Here is a 24,032-nt window from a genome sequence, read left to right as displayed (position 1 = left end):
GTAAGAGAAAAGCCCTGCAATAGTCAGGCATGAGTGTTGAAGAAGGCAGGAGAGTAGCACTGGATCGAGAGGGATGGCGATAAATGACATGACACCCCAAACCCATGTAGAAAATGGGAAAAAGGAGGAGGAGAAGAATGACGATTCTATCAGGGAATGCTTCCTTTTCCCCATTCAAAATCTCAGCTGACTTATCAAATGCTTTCTCTGCACCAAGACCCACCAACAACAGCTGCATATTCTTACACTCTGCTTCCGGCTGTATCCTCACTTTTCTGTTAAGAATGTAAAATGTTTTCCTCTGCCTCACAAAGCCACACTGATCCATGTGTGTCAATTTTGGCAACACTTTTACCATTCTATTAGCTAGTATAAACAAACATTTTGTAATAATGGTTTAAAACTGAATTGGGCCTATATGAACTGGAGTCTAAATGGCACCCTGTTTGGATAATACAGCCACAACAGCTTTCTTACAAGATTGTATCACTTTGCCTCTTTGTAAAATATTGTTAAACAAAACTATCCCATTTTTTATCTTTTTCCCTTACTTCCAAGGGAATACCATCTGTTTCTGGAGACTCCTCTGTTGATTGATTACACATCATTGTTTTTTTTTCTCATATCTTTTTATCTTAACTGCAAAGCCTCATTAATATTCCTTTAACCTTAGCAAAATTTTAAGTCTTCCATAAAAAATTACATTTGTACCTTTTCTAGGTATACATTCTAGGTACACATTCTTCTGTTTTATTCAAGTTTTCATAAAATTTCCAAAACTTCTTTAATACCTCAACAGGCTCTCTAGTTATTTTTCATGTCATAGGTTCCCTAATTTGGTGCCTTTTGAACTAGAGTTTTTGTGCTCTGGAGTTGTCAAAACTAGTTGCTTGACAGAAGTCTTTCTAAACTCATGCATGTCATCCATACACTCTCTTATTTTCACTTTAGTAATCTGCAGTTGCTCCACTTTTTGTTCTGTGACATTTCCTTTATTCTATAATACTTTAAGCTTTGTCAACCCAATAAATAATTACTTCTTTCCCATATCTCATTTTCTTTTATTTCTACTCTGGTTTTAAACTCCATTTTAACTTCCTGCCCACTCATAGGTAGGTACTAGGCTATCAGCCCTAGGGTCTATACAACCCCAGCCAAAAACGTACCCTGGCTTTTGCCACCCAAGAAAATTATTTTCCTGTGCCACTGTCGAGAAGAGCCACAGAAGTGATCCCTGGGGTGAATTTCCTATTTCCCATCCAATCATCAAGATTTTTCTTGAAGAGTACTAATGAGGAGCTTTGTTTGATATAGATAGGTAGTTTACTCCAGAGTATGGGAAGTCTCTGGGACAGGAATCTATCCCTCCGGCATGTTCTGTTTACTGTGGTGACAAGGTTTAGGTCCCTAGAGCGTGTAGCTCAGAGGGATTGGGACTTCAAGTGTAGCATGTCCAACAGCTCTGGGTTTGACATAGCTTTGTATGTTAGGCAGAGATCACCTCTGAGTAGGTGATATGCGAAGGAGTAAAGCTGGAGTATTTTGAGACTGTCTGCATAGGGCATCTGTTTGAGGCCAGTAATCCTCTTTGTGAGGTATTTCTGTGGCCTTTCCAGTTGTTGTAGATGTCTTGTGAGGTACATACTAAAAGGGGCGTTGTACTCTATAATGGGTCTAATGAGTGATGAGTAGAGGGGAACAATGATCTCTTTTTTTCTGGATGAGAAACCTTTTGTGGTGAGGTGCGCCACGTAGAAGGATTTCCTGACTATTGTGGCGATGTGATTATCAAAGGAGAGACTACTGTCCACCTATGTCCCAAGGTCTCATCACACTTTCGGTGATAAGTATACTAACGCCTATGTTGTAGTTCATGGGTACAGAATTTTTACCAAAGGGGATGACAATGCACTTTTTGGCACTGAGCTTGAGGCAATGGCTTTGACACCAGGCATCTGTCTCAGTGAGGCCCTTTTGTAGGATGTCCACATCGTTAGGAGTTTCGATTATGGCTCCTAGTTTGCAGTCATCTGAAAACTTCGTTAGCCAAAGACCTTCTTTGTTAGCTTGTTCTTCAGAGAAGTAGATACCAAACAGGAGAGGACCCAGAAGGGGTCCATCTCTTCAGAAGAATTTTATCTTCCCTAAAACTCTTTAATAACCAACTACCCATTCCTTAAATTACTCTCTTTTTACCAAATAAATAGGAAAGCACCTGTATCTTATTATCACTTTATTACCTTACATCTTATCTTATCTTAATGTTTATCAGTCCATGATCTGAAATAGTTATTGGAAGTGTGTTACAGTTTTCAGTTAAATAACAATAAGCAAACACCACAATGAATACAGTTTAGTGTTTTTATCCATTAAATATCTTGACTTCACTGGAGTACTAATGAAGTCCTACACTGAACTGACAAAATCACTAAACTTTTTATTTTACTACACGGGTCTTACTGAAATGTTTGACTGTCATGGCATTTACTTGTTATTGGTTTGTGAAATTATGTCCTGTGGAATTATACTGCTTTGTTCTTTATAATGGTATATTGCACATACTCCTGTGAAATATACTTTCTAACCTTTCTAGCCTAGACACGGTACACCTTGGAGAATAATAAGTAAACTCTATCAGAGTTCATACTACTGAATTCACATCTTATATACCAAATACTCTCAAATATTTCTTCAGAAATCTACTTTTGTTACATTTTCTTTTCCAGTTTCCACTGACACATTCTCACCGCTCCAAACCAAGTTCTGGTCCCTACCATGAATTGTATTGCCTGCAAAAAGCAGATTATTTCTCCCCAAAATTTCCTAGGCTCAATAAATAGCAGGTTTTAGTGGAATACACACGTGCCTGCATAATCCTGCTCCCTTGTCAAAAGACCCTTACTATCATTATCTTCCCTTTTATCATTATTAGAATCCCTCTGGAAATCAATATTATGCTCTTTTCCTTTGTCCCTGATTTCTGCTGAATGATCATCCTGAAAATCTTCTGACAAATTCACAAGCTCATTTCTATCCAAATATATGTCCTAACAACATTACTACTTGCACTCTGCATTTCTTCTTATTATTCAATACTCTCTTTTTGCCTCTATCTGTAAGGCCATTTGCATTCCATGATAATATGGACAAAGTAGCTATTATGAAAGAAAGGTACTGCTCCCACCAATCGTGCATGACAGTTCTTTTGAGTGTGTATTTCCAATTTTGGCTTGCATGCATACATTAATGTCAGGGAGATTGTGCTTTTATGCAGTTGCATGTTCTTGTCTTTCTTTTGAGTCTATGTTACATCTTCAAGACTTTTTGAGGTGATAAAAACACTCAAAAAATTACATTTTCAGAACCACTATCTCATTTTAAGTGAGAACACACACACAAACTATGTACATTTTCAACAAATGAAGTTTACCCCACCAAATAGGAGCAGTTGCCAGAAATCGACTGCTGCACCCACAGGCATTAGCTAATCTAAAATTAAGGTTACCCACGCTACAGCACATGCTACAACCTGTATTCACACTTACACTGATTGCTATCATCCCTTTTCATATCTCTACTCTGCTTCTAAATGCCAAAAATAGTTAGCTTGCTCAGTACACATAAGCTTTTAGCCCTCAGAAAAGTAAAATGGCTACCTCTAAATAAATAAATGAAATTGTGCACTCTTCTATTAAATGCATTAGTGTATTATGGCTGCAGGGGAGGTTAATGCTTCTTACTCACTTCCCACAGTTTCAAACTTTATGTTTTCATTGACTTGCTTGCCATTGTACCTTTAAATGTTACATTTTTCTCTGCGAAGAATACTCAGAACTCTGAAGATTAATTGCATTTACCTGTAAACAGTTCTATCAAATTAGAAGCTGCAGGACAAAATTTACCTAGCCAATTACCTGCATCTACAGACTTGTTTACTTCCATTGAGAGCATATGCTAAAGGAAAAAGCAAGCTAGTAACCTTACAGATGCAAGAAAACTTGCCAATTTTCCATCTTTCATAATTTTGTCTATTTGCGTAAAGAACACTGGCTATAGCTGAATCCAAGGACAAATTTAGACATCCACCCCAATAAAAAAAAAAAACAGTGAAATCATTATCTTAATTCTACATATACTCATATGACTGATACATTTTATACCTCATCTTAACATCCCACTATCACAGCATATTAACTTTAACTTGCTTCTGTCTAGTCTTTACTTTGTTATAGTGAAAAGCCTGCATATATTACGGCTACAAAAAAGTACTTGCTTTAACATTTTTAACATATACAACAGTCACTGCTAAGACTCCCCCACACCACATTTAAAATAGCTCTGGCAGTAGACCCTACAAAACTACTTTACAATACAGTATGCAGTTTACATCAAGAAAAATTTCAGGCAAATATGCAGCGGTAGCGTTGTTGCCTCACAGTAAGAGATTCTCCCGTTCGATTCTCGGCTTGGGAGTGCCTTCTGTGTGGAGTCTGCATGTCCTCCCCACGGTTGAATGGGCGTTCGAAAGACATGCGTTGAATGGGCATGCCTTTGTTGAAGGTTGGGCATCGGGCTGGCAACTCGACACCATAAAAAAAAAAAAAAAAACTGCCAATCATTAGCGGACCGGAGTTCCGCTGTGGCGACCCCTAACAGGGAAAAGCCAAAAGACAACAGCAACATCATTAACATGAATAAAAATTTTACAGTTATTCCATTCAGTGTCCTTCTAAACGTTAAGGATAAATTAGAGTACTGTATTTTTACAGTTCACAAACATGTTTAAGCCAACACATTTACAGTCTATCTCTCTCTCCCACTTATTCTTGCAAAGCCATAGTTCACATGTATACTCCTATATCCAATGACAGTGATGCTTTACAGTTGCTCCCATTTATTCACTAAGTTCAGTGTTGTTGGCTTTCTTCCTGGTCATCTCCATTTCCCAACACCAACCTCTGGTTCAAGTCCAAGGTACTACAGATTCTTCAAGACAGCTCCTTGGCTTCTGTCTGTTTCTCGTTCACTTTCCTTTGGAACAATGGAAAATATTTCCCTGACAAAGTTTATGGGCTTTATTGTCATAAGAATGAGAAGCAGAGTCCCCCCCCCCCTTCTTGCTAGGTCAATCTTTGTTAGATAATCTTTTTTGTTTCCTCCTTAGTCTTTTCTGTATCTGAAAATGTATTTTATCCCCCAGAAAAATTATTCTAAAGACAGCTGGAAACAGCAGCTTCTGTCCAGTCTTTCTTATTTTGTTACAGTGACAAGCATATTACAACTAAGAAAAAGTACTTGATTACTTGATTGCTTTAACATTTTTAACATACACAGCAGTCACTGATAAGACTCCCTCACCTCACATTTAAAATAGCCATGACTGCACACCATACAAAACTACTTTACAATACAGCATGCAATCTACATAAGCAGCTTGAATCTCACATCTGCCTCTCAACATTCCCGTTGTTGGGATAAATGTTATCCTCTTTTGAATGGCGTACTTTGAATAATCATTTCCCACAAACACTCTGTCTCCAACTTTTAAACATTTTCCTTTCTGCCACAATTTTGTTAGAAGCAACGCTTTCTGGTGGTATGATTGCATCTTTACTAATATAGGTCTTGGCTGTTTTCTCATGGCCAGGTTCGGAGAATGCACACAATGTCCCCTTTCAATTAACAAACCCTACCGTGGAACACACCAGTCTTGTTGCTTATCATCACTTTCATAAAAAATACAGGTTTCTTCCTTTTAATTTCTCTGATACACAACAAAATCTTAGGATTTTCTCTGTGTGCCCCTTCTAACTCAATTTTTTGAAACAGCTTTTCTTCAGAAATCTCAGGTTCAGCCATCCTTTTATTCACCTTCAGCATCTGTTTTTGCTGTTCATTTGAATAGCTTTTTAAAGCTTCAATTTTTCCAGCCATCTGCTATTTGAGATGATATATTCCTTTTATTGTTTCATTTATTTTAAATACCTTTGTGTGGATTTAATTTTTTTTTATCTAAATTACTGGAAACCATGTCCTGTACCAAGAACGTGAACTGCTTTTTGCTGAACAGCTGCAGGATTCTTCTCCCTTCTTCTTTTCAAGTTAACTTCCTGTCAAGTTCGCCAAAGCTCCTTTTTGTTGGCATCCAGGCAGTGTAATTAAAAGCCATCAACCACATTTTACCTAAAGTGAGTTTTCACTGGTGCTTTTTCATATTTTATGTTTTCAAACTGAGAAAACTCAAATCAACTGCTAATCAATGTGTAGCCATCTTGGAAATCCTCTATTTTCTTAACTTTACCGACTCCATGTGATCATTGCTTCTTCATTTTCAGTAATTCTTTGTGGTTAATGCATCTCAGCTATGTGTATACTGTAATGTTTGCACACTGCCAAATGTAACAATTTTGACACACTGTTATGCATTCAGTACACCTTCAGGTTAAGTATATTATATCCAGCAGTCACATGAGCAACTCTTTCTAGTTCCATCAAGTAGAACTTGCACTTATCTGTATTTCCCACCTATTCTATAGGCTTCGTGAACCAGTGTGCACATACCCCACTGTTTTGAGCTACAGTTATTAGCCTTTAATCTTTTGGTTTAAATCACAAATAGTTGTGTACGGCATCCAGACATGGAGTTTTCCATTTACAAGCCTTTCTCAATTTCACTGGCTGTAACTTCATTCCATTTCACATCCTTTATGTTAGTAAAAAGTAGTTATGTACTCACCATAACTTTCCATCTGTGTTGTCCATTTTCACTCTTCAACTGATGGGTTTGGATCCGATCCTTGGATCCGACTCGACCATTGCTTTAGCTCACAGCCACCAAAAAACTCTCTAGTTCCTCCCTTACCCGTAAGATACCAATCTCCAAACATGCCAGAGATCTTGTTTGTTGTTTGATATAGAGTAGGAAGTACTATTATAAAAATCTTAGCAGAAGAAGCCATACCTGGAGCTCAACATGAAGGACAGTGATGTCCTTATAAACTCTCGTTTTTCCAGAAATCAATCTTGGAGGTTGGTGGGTGGGGAGTTGAGGAAGACTGAAAATGGACAACACAGATGGAACGTTATGGTGAGTACATAACTTTATCTGATGATGTTAATTTTCATTCTATCCTCAACTGTTGGGACAGAGTCCCCAGCTACCTAAATTCCCAGGGGAATTCTAAGGAAGGATATTCCTGAGCACAGCTGAGCCAAAGGCTGCTCTTTCCCTTGAGACCAGATCTAGTTTGTAATGAGTAACAAAGGTATGAGGACTGCCCCAAGTTGCAGCTGCACATGTCATCCATTACCTTTGCAACTGATTTGCCCAATTTAGAATCTGTAAAGGAAACACATATTTGATCTCTGTTCTTAATTCTTTTGTTCTATGTAAGTAAAAACATAAATGCCTGTGGACATCCAAGAAGTGCAACATATATTTCACCTTTGTTCATAAATTTAGGAAAGAAGACTGGCAGGTTAATGAATTAATACTGGATTTTAACACCACCTTAGGAAGGAAAGAAGGACTGGTATGTAATGATTCTCTACCCTTATGAAAAATCAAGCAGGGAGGTTTAAAGGACAGTGCTTAAAGTTCTGAAATTCTTCTAGCGGAGGTAATAGACACTAGAAAGGCAGTTTTCCAGGTCAGAAATTTAAGATCACATTTTGATGCTGGTTCAAAAGGGGAAAGAATTAAGGCCTGCAGTACCAGATTAAAATCCCATGGTGGAGCAGGGTCTATACGGTGGGGGGGGGGGTCTCAGCAGGACAGTGACTCTCAAAAAGGCCTTACAAAACTTAGGTGAGGCCAAAGAAGAATTTTCAAACCCAATATGAAAGCTGAAAATTGCTGCTAACTGAACTCTAATTCTTGAGGAACCAGCTCCCTCATTAAAAAGCATTGTCAAAAACTCGAGACTTTGTACGCGAGCCGAGGAGTCAATGTGTTTCTGATGTGCCCAAAAAACAAATGCTTTCCATTTACTCCTGTAAAGTTTTCTTGTAGAAGCCTTACGGGAAGATAAAATATATGACAGAGAGGGGAAGACAGCATCTGTTGTTTGGCTATTAATGGAATTGAGAAACCATGCTATTAGTTTGAGATTTGAGATATCGGGATGAATCATGCCTGTTGACTGAGACAGGAGGTCTGGAATCAGATCCAGAATCCAAGGTGGGAAAGGAGATGAGGCCAAAGGAAGGGTAACCAAATTTGTCAAGGCCAGTAAGGTGCAATGAGGATGACAGTGCTCTTCAACCAGGCAGCTTTCTGCAGAAATTCTGGAATTAAGGGAGTTGGTGGGCAGGCATAAAGGAGACTAGCCCCCGATGATTGTCCTGGGGGGGGGGTCAGGGCAAAAAAGCTGCTGCACTTGTTGTTTAGGGAAGAAGCAAAAAGATTGCAGCAAGGTTGGCCCCATTGATGGAAAATCATTTCTGTCACTTTGATGTTGAAAGACCACTTGTGAGACAGTAGAATGGACCTGCTCAATTTGTCTGCTATTACACTGGACTTCCCTGGGATAAGCACTGCCATCAGAAGGCAGTTGGAAGAGATCACCCATTGCCACACTCTGAGGGCTTCTTGCCCAAGGGTAAGACCTGGTTCCCCCTTGCTTGTTTATGCACCAGACTGCTGACAAGCTGTCTGCATCGCAACTGTCCTGAAAGGGAGAGAGTCTTGAAAGGCCTGCAACGCTAAGAGCACTGCTCTCATTTCCATTGCACATTAGCCTCTTTGGGGGACCAAGTGACTTAGACTGTCTTCCCAGGAAGTGCCCTCCCAACAGTCTGGACAGTGTCCATGGTTACTGCCTTGTGCTGAGGAAAAACAAAGGGGCGACCTTGTAGAATTTAATCTGATGAATCCACCACCAAAGGTCTCTCTTGCATGGGCTATACTACTCAGAGACAGCTCCACGTAGTCCTGCAGAGTGGTCCTAGCTACAGAGAACTGAGAAAAGCGACTACTTTCCTGATTTAAGTATTTTTTTTCAGTTTTTTACTTGGAATACCTGTGGTGTAGTTCCTGTGTTGTCCATTACCTTACTTGGATAGAAGGAAGTTTCTTTGCTTGCCAGTGGGAGTGGGGAGCCTTGAGCAGCCTATCTGTCCCTGAAGGAGTGACCTCAGCACAAGAGCTGTAGTAATTGGTTGTTTTGGACCATTTCTAGCTCTTTTGAAGTTCCCTGTTTAAAATCCGCCTCAGAGCGTTTTTTTCTGGCTATACTACTCAGAGACAGCTCCACGTGGTCCTGCAGAGTGGTCCTAGCTACAAAGATCGGAGAAAAGCGACTACTTTCCTGATTTAAGTATTTTTTTCTGTTTTTTACTTGGAATACCTTCTCTTGCTTATCTTGAACACGCTTATACTGTTTTTTTAACTGTTTGCTGCATTATATAGTATCTGCACTTAAAATTTTACCTGGTCGAAAATTGATCGAAAATCTGTTGTTTGTTTGTTTAATTTAACTGTTGAGGCTGCCCACTAAAGTGTGCTAGCCCGTGTAACTGATTTATTACTGCCTTCTGTATTTGTGTGTGTTTTCTATCTAAAAACAAAAAAAACAAAAAAATAATCCTTGTTTTCCCACCTCTCCTCGACTAGTTTAGACCAGTTTACAGGCTTTGCTGTATTCAGGGCTGTGGTGTAGTTCCTGTGTTGTCCATTACCTTACTTGGATAGAAGGAAGTTTCTTTGCTCGCCAGTGGGAGTGGGGAGCCTTGAGCAGCCTATCTGTCCCTGAAGGAGTGACCTCAGCACAAGAGCTGTAGTAATTGGTTGTTTTGGACCATTTCTAGCTCTTTTGAAGTTCCCTGTTTAAAATCCGCCTCAGAGCGTTTTTTTCTGGCTATACTACTCAGAGACAGCTCCACGTGGTCCTGCAGAGTGGTCCTAGCTACAAAGATCGGAGAAAAGCGACTACTTTCCTGATTTAAGTATTTTTTTCTGTTTTTTACTTGGAATACCTTCTCTTGCTTATCTTGAACACGCTTATACTGTTTTTTTAACTGTTTGCTGCATTATATAGTATCTGCACTTAAAATTTTACCTGGTCGAAAATTGATCGAAAATCTGTTGTTTGTTTGTTTAATTTAACTGTTGAGGCTGCCCACTAAAGTGTGCTAGCCTGTGTAACTGATTTATTACTGCCTTCTGTATTTGTGTGTGTTTTCTATCTAAAAACAAAAAAAAACAAAAAAATAATCCTCGTTTTCCCGCCTCTCCTCAACTAGTTCAGAGCAGTTTACAGGCTTTGCTGTATTCTGGGCTGTGGTGTAGTTCCTGTGTTGTCCATTACCTTACTTGGATAGAAGGAAGTTTCTTTGCTCACCAGTGGGAGTGGGGAGCCTTGAGCAGCCTACTATCTGTCCCCTGAGGGAGTGACCTCAGCACAAGAGCTGTAGTAATTGGTTGTTTTGGACCATTTCTAGCTCTTTTGAAGTTCCCTGTTTAAAATCCGCATTTGCGCGATTGTGCGCATAGCGCAGCGCCAGTTAAACAAGGTTAAACTTTTTCTGGCTCCGCCAAGTCTGCTCTTCAAATTTTCCCTTAGAAAGCTCTACTCTTAGAATAACCAGTCTACTCATTATATTATAAGCATAGCACTTGTTCTCAAAGCTTCTCTTCTAAGTAAGCACACTCAAACTTAAGTAGCACTACATCCAACTGCCACCCAAACCACTTCCCTTAAAGGCACAGCACTCTCTTATAATATTCTAGCATGTTGAGTGGTAGATTGCTAGCATCTTCTCCTGTTCAGCTGGTTAATCTGGGAATCCTGAGACAATGCTATAATTGTCTCATGTACACAGACAACCCTCTCCTCCTCCCAACAAACACAAATACATGTGAGAGATGCAACTATATAGCCAAACTGGAGGCTGAACTCTCTCAACTCAGGACTGGCAAGACCAGACAGGAGGAGAAGGTAACCACACACACAACCAACCCAGTCACACATAGACCTACCCCAACTGCAAATCAAGCACATAATAACACAAAAACATACTCAGAGGCTCTATTAAAAAACTTACCAAAACAACAGAGGCTCCCAAAGCAGACACCCAAAAATCCACCACCTCAAAACATTACACATGCAACACATACTTCAATAAATCGGTGTGTCAATAAATCACAGCCCTTAAGGCCAAACACTATGCCTGATACACTAGTGATAGGTGACTCTATAGTCAGGCACACTGACGTCACACTTAACAGGCTGAGCAAGGAGAGGGTAATGGTAAGCTGCCTATCGGGGCTAGGATCCGCCATATAACACACGCACTCAGGTCACTCAAAAGCACGTACAAATATGACTCCGTCATTGTCCATGCCAGCGTGAATGACCTGAGACATACCTCCTTGGACTACATGAAAAGAGACATAGAGGAGCTCTCTGATTATGTAGCCCAGGCTGGTATGACCCTGACCCTGAGAAGCATCTTGCCCTCACCAAGAATGATGCCACAATACAAAGACAAGATGATCAGCTTTAATAATTGGCTCAATTACTGGTGTCATTCTAGGGGGATCCAATGTCTGTCTGCTTGGGATGACATGCTGGACAAGCCACGCTGCTTCGCAAGGGACGGCTTGCACCTGTCACCACTGGGCTTCCGGATATTGGCTAAGGCTCTTGCCACCCCCATAGTGCCTTTTTTAGGCAAGGCTCAAAAGACAAACCCACCTCCTTAGAAAACAAAAATGGAAAAAAATTAAGGGTAATGCTGCTCAATGCCAGAAGTCTAAATCTCAAGATGCAGGCTCTCAAAGCACTCCTCAGTATGGAGAACACCGATGTCTGCGCTGTAACCGAGACCTGGTTCAAGGCTCCCGAGAGCACACCAGCGCTACCAGGCTTTACCTCGTATCATGCTTTTCGGCCCCAAAACTCGGGCCGAACCACAAAGGGAGGGGGAGTGTCCATATTCATCAAGGATACCCACACCTCCAGGTTAGTGGCAACTCATGAAGCATCGGAGACCATCCAGGTGCAGCTAACCGTAGGCAAAACTGCTATACAACTGGTTGCATTTTACAGACCACCCTCCTAATCTCAAGAACCCCACTCAGCCTTCCTGAAGACATTGGAAGATATGAATGTCTCACCAAATACCATCATATTGGGAGACTTCAACTACCCTAACATAGACTGGGTGCACTATTCTAGCCCTAACACCCTACCCCAAAGGTTCCTGGAATTCATAAACTCAAATGCAATGGAACAGCTAGTCACCTCTCCCACAAGAGGGGATAATATACTAGACCTGATCATCACAAACATGGGGACAAAATGCTCCACACCGGAAGTATTCCCCTCACTGGTGAGATCTGACCACAAACTAATCACCCTGGATATACATTTACCACCTCCACCCCCAGCACAAAAGACTACAGTGAGAAACTTCTCAAAAGCCGACTTTACACTTCTCAAGACTGAGAGGGTATCATTTAAGCCCACAGGGCCAATGGAAACCACATCCCACAATGCTGAATCCTACACAAATGCTTTCTATGGACATCTCCAAGAATGCATGGATCGTGCAATCCCAAATAAAACCAAGACCCTCTCCACCAAAGGAAAGCGTCCTGTCTAGTGGATCCCAGCAATAAACAAGTTGTATAACAAAAGGAAGCTACTGCAAGACAGAGCAAAATCCCATAAAGGGAAGGCATCTCTGATCAGCACTAGTAGAAAGCTACGTTCTCTCTCATAAAAACATCCAAGGCCAACTTTGAGAGAAAAATCGCCAAGGACACTAAAGATAACCACAAGGCATTCTTCAGTTATGTTAGAAACCTGGGTAGAAACCCTCAGATATGCTCAGAGTTAGTACACAACGACAAAAAATTTCCCGAACCCACAGATATTGCCAACATTCTGGCAGACAGGTTCAGTGGAAATTTCTCCCCTCCCTCACCTCCAAAAGAAGAAATACTCATCCCAGCTGAATGTAACCTCCCTGTCATCGCTGATGTCCAGGTGAGAACCGCCCTCAGCAAAGCAAAAAACACAGCATCTATGGGACCTGATGGTATCCCCGGCTGCGTGATACGTGAACTCCAAGAGGAGCTAAACCCACATATAAAAATGTTATTTAACCTTAGCCTTACTACAGGATATGTACCTGAACACTGGCGTACAGCAACAGTGGTCCCACTCCACAAGGGAGGCTCCACTACAGACTCTGGGAACTACCGCCCCATAAGCTTAACCAGCCTGGTCTGCATAGCTATGGAAAGAATTATTATGGAACTCATAAACAACGACATTGGGGACCTACAGACACTTGATCCCACCCAGTTCGGCTCTGTAAAGGGCAGATCCTGCCTTTTGAACCGGGTTGACTTTTTCGAAACAGTCACTAGAGCCATTGATGAGGACAAGGCAGTCCATACAGCCTACCTGGACTTGGCTAAAGCTTTCGACACAATACCCCACTCGGGGATCATAGATAAGCTAAACAGCTTAAATGTAAATCCATATGTCACAAGATGGGTTGCAAACTAGCTAAAGAACAGAACCCATAAAGTCAAGATTGCGGGAGCCATGTCAGACTCAAAGCCAGTCACAAGTGGTGTCCCACAGGGCTCTGTCCTGGGACCCCTCTTGTTCGGCATTTACTTCTCAGATGTGAAAGCAAACATGGGAGGGTTGTGGCTGACAAAGTTCGCAGATGACTGCAAACTAGGCGCCATAGTCGATACACCAGCTGACACATACATCCTACAGAAAGGTCTCACCAAAACGGACAACTGGTGCCGGAATCATGGCCTTAAACTGAATGCCAAGAAATGTATAGTCATCCCCTTTGGGAAAAACAAAGTACCCAGAAATTATCACATAGACAGTAACCCACTGAGTACGGAAAAAGTAATCAGAGACCTGGGGACCCAAGTTGACAGTGACCTCTCATTTGACACCCTCGTTTTCAAAGTGGTTAGAAAGACTTTCTACCTTGCCCACCTTATCATGAAGGGGTTCACATCCAGATCAAAGGAGGTCATCGTGTTCCTGTACTCCTCCCTTATCAGGCCCATGATTGAGTACAATACCCCATTTGGTATGTACCTCACCTGGCACTTACAACAGCTGGAGAGACCCCAGAAGTACCTCACCAAGAGGATCAAGGGTCTCCAACATATGTCATATGCTACCAGGCTAAAGAAACTCCAGCTCTATTCAGTAGCATACCGCCTGCTCAGAGATGATCTGTGCCTGACATACAAGGCCATGTCCAACCAGGAATTGACGGACATGCTCCACCTCAAAAAATCCAAATCCATAAAAACCACGAGAGCCAAAGATTTAAACCTCAGTACAAACATGAATAGAACATGCTGGAGGGACAGATTCATAACTCAGAGGCTTCCCATACTCTGGAACAGAATCCCAGTTAATGTTAGGCAGAGCCCCTTACTGACCCTCTTCAAGAGAAATCTTGACGAGTGGATGGGATATCGTAGGTTTACCCTGGGGATCACCCCTGTGTCACTACTTGACAGAGGCACAGTAAACTAATTTTAATAAGTAAAGGGATCTTCAATGTGTCACTACTAGACAAAGGCACAGTATTCTAAATTTATTCTATACACCTTAGTACTACTACATGGGGTGGCGAAAGCCACATCTCTAGGGTTAGGCTTGCAAATGACCCAGGGCAGATAGCCTAGTACTAAACTATGAAACTATGCCTGAGTGATTCTTATTTGGACTGACGTGTTGATAAATAATCAGTCATTGTGTTGCTAATGTCCACTGAAGAATTCTTATATAAAATCTTGCTAGAGGAACTAAAATTATGGCCACTGACAATCCAGAAGGTATTTACACTTCTGGCTAGGAGCCAGACAATACTAGTTCAGAGCACTGCCCTTTGGCCTCACCACAGAGCTCGAAGAATCAAACAGGCTGAAATTATGGTACGGTGAATTATTTTTCTGACCTGGAAACTGACCATCTGCATTCCTGAGAGAGTAAGAGAAGCAGTCAATGGTTGTAACTGAGACTTGTAGTAGTTTATGGTTATTCCCAGAAGGGAGAAAGTCTGGAGTACCTGATCTCTCGCTCTTATTAGTAGATGCCTGGTCAGGGCAGTAATGAGCCAGTCATCTAAGTATGGAAACACTCGGAATCCCTGCAGTCTCAAGTGAGCTGCTACCACTGCCATGCACTCGGTGAACACCATGGGGGCTGTGGTGAGGCCAAAGGGCAGTGCTCTGAACTAGTATTGTCTGGCTCCTAGCCAGAAGTGTAAATACCTTCTGGATTGTCTGTTCATTTTTATGTGCTAGACCTTCAGTAGGCATAATATTGAGCACATTCAGTTGTCCTTGCCTAGAAAAGGCAGAGTGGACTGAACCACGACTATCCGAAACTGTGCGTGTCAGACTGCTTTGTTCAATTCGCTGAGATCCAGAATTGATTTCCAGTCCTTTGTTTTCTTTGGCATTAAAAAGAACCTTCAGCAAGTTCCAGATTCTATTTGGTCTGGTGAGACCTCTTGGATGAATCTTTTTCTAGCAACTTTTTTATTTCTAGTGCTGCTGCTTTCCTCTGACTGGAAATAATCCTCTGCACCCATGCATCTTTTGTTATATCTACCCAGGCTCTCTGGTGCAAGGATAAATAATCCCCAACTGCCTCCAGAGGTGGACAATCAGGCCTCCTTTCAGGAGCGCTGGTAGAATCTATCGGAGAAAGAATCTCTTGACCCCTGGTTCTGTGGTTATGCTCTGCCGCATGGGCATCATCATCTAGTCCCGTCTGCCCCTGGGGGAACGTATCTCCATATGGATTTTGGAAAGGACCCTGGGACTTCTTGAACATTTTTTGACCTCCACACAGATTCCCAGAGAAGCATCTTTGAAGAGATGAAAAATGTAAGCCTACTGCAGAGAGGATCTTTCTGTCTTTTTCACACCTGGAGAGTGCATCTTTAACTTTAGGGCCAAACAACAAACTGCCATCAAAAGGTGCATTGACAAACGAGAACTTGAAAAAATCCACAAAAAACATGTAAGCACATCCAGGCATGCCTCCTAATGGAAATGCCTGAACCTGATGCCCTTGAGGCACCTTCAGCTGCAAGCGAGATAAGCTTCATGGATGAATTAGAAATGAACTGTAGGTTAGCCAAATGAGAACCCACAGAAGTCTGAGCTTTGGCAGTATCAGTCCCCAAAAGGGATTTTGACAGTTCCTCTATCAAATCCTTTTGCAGCTCATAGTGTGTGCAGATAGTGCAGCGACGTAACTGCAAAAGTCATTGAAGCATACACATGCTTCCCAAATCTGTCCAATGCCCTAGACTCCACGTTAGGGGGATGGACAGAGGAACTTTGCTCAGCAAGTTCCTTCTTTGTGGCTGTCACCATGACCATAGCATCTACAGGCACTCCTTTGCTCCAGCATTCCCTATCTACAAATGGACCCAGAATCTTATCTGGTCTTTTGGGGACTGGCTCAACTAAGTCAGGCTCCTTCCATGCCTGCTTAGAGATCAAGTCAAAGAACTCACCGGTGGGTGGAAAAACCCAGAAGATAGATGGGCCAGCTCCAAAGGCTTCCAAGGAATGCCGATTCCTCTGGGGAAGGGTTATCACTACCCCTCTGCTTAAGGATCTCAAGAATATCTCCAAATGAAGATGTCTTTAGGTGGTGCTCTTTGAGACCCTTCTTAATCGAAATCAGTATCTTTGTGGATTAACTCCTGAGGGAAGTCAAAGCACCTCATCTTATACTTCTCTTCCTAGGGACTTCCTCAGTGGGTTGCTCCAGTGAAGTATGGGAAGAGACTGTACAGCCCTGCTGGGTAGTCTGGAGACTTTAAGATAGCTGTCCATGTGGCATAGAATGATGTGGTTCAAAGCACACAGACATCTGGGATCTAGAGGGAAGATCTGAGGGGGTAGGATCCATCCATCCTGCTGGAGCACAGAATACACTCTTCACTACCTCAAAGGCAGTTCACTCCAGGGAGAAAGAAGACAATGGAGTTCAGAATCCAGGCTTCTGGCCCATCACTTCCCTCTGCTCCGAAGGCAATCTACCAGTGGTGGAAGTCAGAGCCAAGCTGTCCAATACCGAGGATCTGAGGGGCAGAGATGGCTCAAAAAAAAAAACTCGGGAGTGGACTCAACTCCTCGGATCTGACAGGGGCACTTCAGCCCCGAGAATCATTTGGCTTCAAGGACATCCCAGCCAGTGCACTCAGAGACAGCTTCAGATCCAGGGGCTCCAAAATGATTGGTTGGATCAGAGAAGGAGCTGGAATTGGCACACTAGCAGAAGGATGGGTTTCCTGACCCAAAGGGGTAGGAGCCGGGAGAACTCCCATCTGTATTTCAGCCAAGAGAAACCTTTGCATCATTCTGCCAACATTAGCTTCGGTGAAACTACTAGAAGAGTGAGAAGAAGCTAGTGAAGGGGAAGTAAGAGTACTTTTGTTCCAAAAAGGTAGAAGGTACTGGTTTCCAAATAGAAGAATATCTGGTTCTGGGTAATATCTTTAGATGCAAAATGCTTGGATCCGAGGAGGGTTTTGTCAGATCCAAAGGTAGTCGGTCTGCAGTGGCCTTCAGATCCAATTTATACTTCTTTTTAGGAGGCTCCAAGAAAGATGCAGTCGATGATCCAGAAGGTTTAAAAAGACGTGGTAGAGGACCCCTTTGCTTTTGGTTTGGGGGATTGATCCCCAACAATAGCTTCTGAGAAGGTAGGAAGTAAACCCTTCAATATCAGCTTATTTTTTCTGTCCACAATAGCACAAGGATTAAAATTTTTACAAATAGTACAAATCAACCTGAAAGTGGTACAGGCCCAAACAATTCATATAAAGTGTGGAGTCGGACAAGGGCAATTTGCATCCACACTTTTAGCATTTCTTAAATCCAGGTGGTCTTTTTCAGACATCCTGCAGAAAATAAGAAAACATTAAATAAAAAGATAGTGCTTTATATACATATAAATGCACACACAAAAGGAAAAAGAGAGAGAGAAAGTTATCAACAAGGGTACTGAGAATTACACAAAGTGTAAAGTAAAGAAAAAAACTAGAAATGAACGATATCAACTAAGCTAATACAGAGTGTAACTAATGTAATACTAAGTGTAAAGAGAAGGGAAGATTACTATTAACAAGTTTACAAAGATAAAGAAAAAAAGCGCATTGTAAAATGAAATATCGCTCAAGATGACTACGTCTATTTGAGAAAGGGGTAAACAAGATTTGGGTATGTTAGGGGTTGGTGCACTGAGGGTAAGAGAGGACAGCAAGAGTATTTTGTTGGCCACAAGCTAAAGTAATGGCTGAATCGGATCTGAACCAAGCAGGACAGAATGAAAATTGACATCAGATATATAGTTAAGAAAACTTCTCTCTCAACTTAAAGACATACAAAATCATTAGATTCCTTACTTCTAGACACACACATCTTCTGCTAAAAAGATTTTTGAGTTCAAAGTTCAACTACACACACACTACATGGTTAGCCTCCGGTGGCCTAAAAATAAGGGTACTTCAACTAGTTAACATTTAAATAAAATATGATTTCCAAGTCTTATGAAACAGGCATCAGTGCAACCTAATAAACAGCACAGACTGCCTACAAATTACAAAACAAGTCCACTGCCTTAATATCAACAACGATTAAAAATTACTAAACCCCAATTTCTGCCATGCGTCAGCTAAAACGTTAAGAAAAAAACAACTCCCTGTCCACTTAAATTTCAGTATTTACCTCAGCAGTGGATTAGTTACCTTAGACACAAGACCTCTCAGTGCTTGCATCCATAGTCTGTAATTCCCTTCTGCCCCAAATCAGATATCAAAGTACACTAACTACCTTCAGACAGGAACTTTTAAAACTATCTTACGTAACTTTCAACCTACAGATGCATTAAATTCTGTTCAAGTACTTGACAAACTTCTTCAGCCTTTTCTAACAATTCTCTACCAAGGTTTATCAATTGCCTTCAACCTGTCTTGACCTATACCTCATTTATGTTTAAGTGCTTTCTCTTACGACCTCCCTCCAGCTCCAAAGCAGCCAACTGTTGTAACAGAATGTAACCTACTATCTCTCTAGCTACTGAGCTTACTAGAGTAGAAGAATGAATCCATGTTACTAGGCACAATATGTGCTACAATCTAAATGAATTGCTAAACTTGCTTCTCCACTCTACATGCTTTTGTGTGTTATAATATATATCTTACAAATTCTATATGTATGCACAACAACTTATGGTGTGCGCATTTTGTATTAAATGTTACCATGCAATTTTGTTTTCTTTCTATATATAGTCTATAGTACATATGCTTATTTATGATGTTAAAATGTATGCATTTTGCATTTGGTGTTGCCACACACACACAAAAAAGTCTTTATATGCATGGTCAATATTTTAGCTAAGTTCATGCTTGCGCAACCTCTGGCCCAGGACAAGGCTGAATAAGGTTCTTTCAGATGGCTCATTTACCAGTAATAAATGGAAAAATAAATTTAAAAAGAAATAAAAATTAACCAGTTGCTTAAACTTTTCATTTAAAATATTTACACATTTTACTTCAAAACAAGTACTAACGTATGGTTCACAACATGATAAAAAAACAGCTCTGGTCTAAATGACTAGCAACGAACCTATACATACTTTGGTGTATTTGTGCCAATAAATGACCTGGAAGGAGACATGATATTCTGATAAGTAATACAACACTTCACAATAAAACTGAAATGCATTACATCTTTAAGACGAATGTGATGTCGGGAGCTAGATAAATGCTGTTTTACATAAAAAAGGTGGAACAGAGGAGGAAAAACACGCACACATGCTCTGCAGATCAGCAAACCTGTAGGAAGTCCATCTGCAGAGGCTAACTGCTGGGATTCCCTCTTCTAATATATCCTATACTCAGTGCATTTCTAGAAATCTCAATTTCATCTTCTTGGAGACATGTGAACCTCCTACCATATCATGTACTAGCCTAGAAGGGTGCAATTAGTCCCAGTGTTCCCCCAGTTTAACCCTCATGCACAAAGTGAAAAGATAAGAAAAAGACGGGTAATAATATAAAATCATGTACTTGCACCACTTTCAGGAAAGTCCATCTACTCAGATGGATGGAAAACCCAACCAGACCTGTACAGGGAGGATGGTAGAAGGGAAGTGACCACCTACTGTAAAAGACCTTAATACATATCAACATATACAGTGAGTACTTGCTTAACAGGTGAGTTCTTACCATGGGGTTTAGATACCAATGACTAAAAGACAACTGGTTAAAACTCCTCCTACAGTTCAATTTCTATAGAAATCTGTCATACAAAAGAGGCACATTAAGCAGTAAAACCTAAGCACCTGCTTAAATGACACTCTGTGCTAATCTTGTAATATCATTGAATGTCTAATAAATGTCACTGTAACTGATATCACACTTGTATAGCAGTTGCTGCATTTTGCTTGGGTTATACACGCACATAAATATCACTCAATAATATAAATGACATTTCATTACCTATGCTTCATTATAAAATGTCTTCATGTGTGATTTTTTTTAGTGATGAATATAAAAAGCATTAAATGTGATCCAAGGCAGTCAGCCCTTAAGTCAGATAACTGCTGATGATGTTTTGAATTTTTTAATTTAAATTATGTTTACTCATACTTGGATTTTTGTCCTGATCCACTCCTTGCTCGTGTGCTTCCTGCCATTCCCAACAAGTTTCACAGTAAGCTCGGATTTGTTCCAGCAGTCGAAGAACCCTTATTTCTCTACTCCCCCGTTTGTCATCTGGCTGTGAATGTATGATGTTATGTAGTGCTGCACTGGCACGTGCACGAGCCTCTTTGCTGCCCCGAGAATTCCCAAGTAACACAGAGTCCTTGTCATTTCCATGCAACAGTTGTATAAGCAGAGGAAGGCAACCTGACTGTCGCATTGCTATACAGCTGTCCTGGGAGCTAGACATTGCTAGCAAAGTCCGTGACATGTCATCTTTATCATGGGTGCCAAGCATAGACAGCAATGAATACACCATTTCCACCTGTGGACCAAACAAACAAAAAAAAATGGTGAGCATTTTATGAAAAGCTAAACTTGCTGATGAGTGCATACTACATTTTTTCTAAGTGAACAGGATTCAAATACATATTTTAAGGTTTCTTGATTATTATTAGTAATTACACACCAGTTTAAGCCACTTTAACAAGGAATTTTCAGTACTAAAAAGAAAGGAAAATAAAAACTCTATACAAAAGTATAAATTTTAGGGATGCAACATAAATCAGTAAGATGGCGAAAACAGATAAGCACTCATCTGTAAGAAAGTCTTCTACAGCTGCTATATGTTTGACAAAAGTTTAGAATTTTCTCCCATTCTAATGCCTGGGGACATGCAAACCTCTGGACAGTGCACATTATGATGCCATCCACTGGGCTGGAAGATACTGTCAGCCCTTATATTTCACAGCTGGACACTCATGCACTAAGTGAACACAATCTGAAATACAAAAAAAAGATAAATAATATATCTGCCTGACTTGCAGGAAAGTCAATCAATAGAAGCTAGATGAAAGGGCTATCAAGACACAGGGGGTGGCAGGAGCCTAATAAGTACCCACTGCAGAAAGCTTCCTTTAAGAGCAAATAAAATGACGATCACAGTCACAAATCTTTAATCAAATTCAAAAACCTCCTGCAGTGGATACATGCTAGAAAGAATCCTAAGCAGCACTGAAATACTTAACACTCCACAAAATCTGGAATTGAAAAAAGGCCAAAAGGCAAGGATTCAGAAGGCAGAGTCTTGCAGTACCAATGTGCCAAAGTGCCAAAGAAGTCCAAGTCCTACAATCCCAGACCAAGTAATAATGTTTGGTGAAAAGTGTGATTTGACAATGAAGAAGGCACTTTCCAAACAAGCACTGGAACCAACCACTCCTGTCCTTGGGGTACTTTTGTCAGCAGCACTTAAAAACAAAAATAGTCTGCAGCGTAACAGCAAAAAACAATGCCACCACCAATCCACTCAGAAATCATTTGATTAGTTACTGTAACCCTGTAATTACATGCATTAAAGGTGAAGAAAACTGCTCCATTTTCTGAATTCAAAGCACATTCTTCAGATGAAAAACCTGAGTTGGTGCTGCACATCTAGGGTATGTCAGCCTTTCTTATCCCCAGGATTCTACCTGAACAAAACCAACTGAAATGAACAGACTGGTTTAAGGATATCTCAGATAATGCTTTCAGAAAGAAATGATGACTGGTCCTACAAGCACTCAATCCTTTTCAAAGATCAAGCAAGGCTCTATATATATTAAGTCCAGCAACTTGGAGATTCATCAAACAGAACCAATGTCCACCAAGAAAAAAAAAATCTTCCAGGGAACAAATTTCACAGCTGCCAAATCAGCCAACGCAAAGGATGACATGTCTGTCATCATGAAATTAAGGTCTCAAAAAGGAGAAGGGCTCCTTAAGGGCAGACAGTAATGCAGAACTTCTTTAAAGAAAAATAACAAAAATTATACAAGTCACCATGATGGAAGAGTAATATAATTTTATTCAGAAACCATACTGTTTAAATGCATTACCAGTAAGGCTTCAGGCAATAAATTCTATAGCATTCTTGATTTTATGTAAAGTCCTAATAGATAAGCTAGCAATCACTTATCAAATTCACTGACTGAAGTGACAAAGAATACTGTTCTGCCCAAATACAGAACTCTTCTACTTAGCAGAATATGCCAAATAAGTGCAGTGCATCCAAGTGGATTCAATTACTTCCAAAGCACTGTCAGCAGCAAACAGTAACCTCAACAAATTATGTCTTAGGTTGGGCCATTTCTAAATCCTGCTCAAGCAACTTAGGAAAGCATATGGTTCTGGGATGTGTGCTGCTCTAACAACTAAAGGTGCAGCATGTCCTCTTTTTAACTTTTCCAATAACTCCTGTGGTCCCTGCGGATGAGCTGCCTGCGCTTCACCTCCTCATTGATCTCTTGGAAGCTCACCTCCGAAGCTCCCTCCCCACCTCAAAACTAAATAAAACAAAAGAAAACAATATTGCAGAACTTCGCCTGTATCACCTCTGTGAACTCCTTGGAACTGCCTACTTCACTGAACTATAGAGCTCCTGAGGACTGCCGTTAAAAGATTCTGCTTGAATCTGATCTCTTGGAAGCTCACCTCTGAAGCTCCCTCCCCACCTCAAAACTAAATAAAACAAAAGAAAACAATATTGCAGAACTTCGCCTGTATCACCTCTGTGAACTCCCTGGAACTGCCTACTTCACTGAACTAGAGAGCTCCTGAGGACTGCCCTTAAAAGATTCTGCTTGAATGTAGGTAGCATTCAACCAATTGTTTTTTTGCCTGTACTACCTACCTAGTAATCCAAGTACCTTAATCTGGTCTCCCTTGGAGGTGACGCAGCAGCCTGTGTACATCTAGTGGACCCCTTTACCCCCAGACACCTTAGTTCCACATACTCTCCCTGTGAAGTGGCATGTGACTTGCTCAACTGGTTACCTGCTTTCTCCCTTCTCACCACAAGGTGGCAGCATCTTCTACTCAACTATGGGTGGTTATCCAAGGTTACCTGGCTTCCCCTCTTTAAACCTACAAGCTTACTTAAAAGCCTGTAATTCTTGTTTTCTTTACTGTAAACTGGCATTTTTCTCCCTCTGAACAGCACTAACTTATCCCATCTCAAACAGCTTTCACCCACACAAAGTGCCTGTCACTATCTGATTCTATACCTTCTATCTCTTCTTACCATTACTTAACAACAGCAGTTGCTGATACTTTTTTGCTGTTGATATCTCTTCTCTTGTTCTTCCCCGCTCCGTTCGCCCTGCGGGCTCACTCCGCTCCCCTACCCTACCGCCAATTCCCACCCACCCCCACTACATCTACACTTATACCCACATAGACACACCTACTTCCTCCACTCCTACCAAACTCCACCCCTTTCTCCTCCTTTCATCTCCCCCTCTTTCCTATCACACCCACATCTC

At 41.0% G+C, this 24,032-nt stretch overlaps 1 protein-coding gene across 7 annotated transcripts in view; it reads right to left on the bottom strand.

The window, feature by feature from the left end:
* Positions 1–24,032, bottom strand: part of APC (APC regulator of WNT signaling pathway) — a 2,693,590-nt gene that overhangs the window by 339,163 nt on the left and 2,330,395 nt on the right. For all 7 annotated transcript variants that reach the window (XM_044064201.1, XM_044064200.1, XM_044064205.1 and 4 more), the window contains one exon: positions 20,677–21,055. In XM_044064201.1, the coding sequence (XP_043920136.1) occupies positions 20,677–21,055 (379 nt within the window). The remainder of the gene's footprint in view (positions 1–20,676; positions 21,056–24,032) is intronic.

This window comes from Protopterus annectens, chromosome 2.part2 (genome assembly GCF_019279795.1).
Source record: "Protopterus annectens isolate FY-2018-M chromosome 2.part2, PAN1.0, whole genome shotgun sequence".
NCBI classification, from domain to species: domain Eukaryota; kingdom Metazoa; phylum Chordata; order Ceratodontiformes; family Protopteridae; genus Protopterus; species Protopterus annectens.
This window is presented reverse-complemented; position numbering and strand designations above follow the sequence as displayed.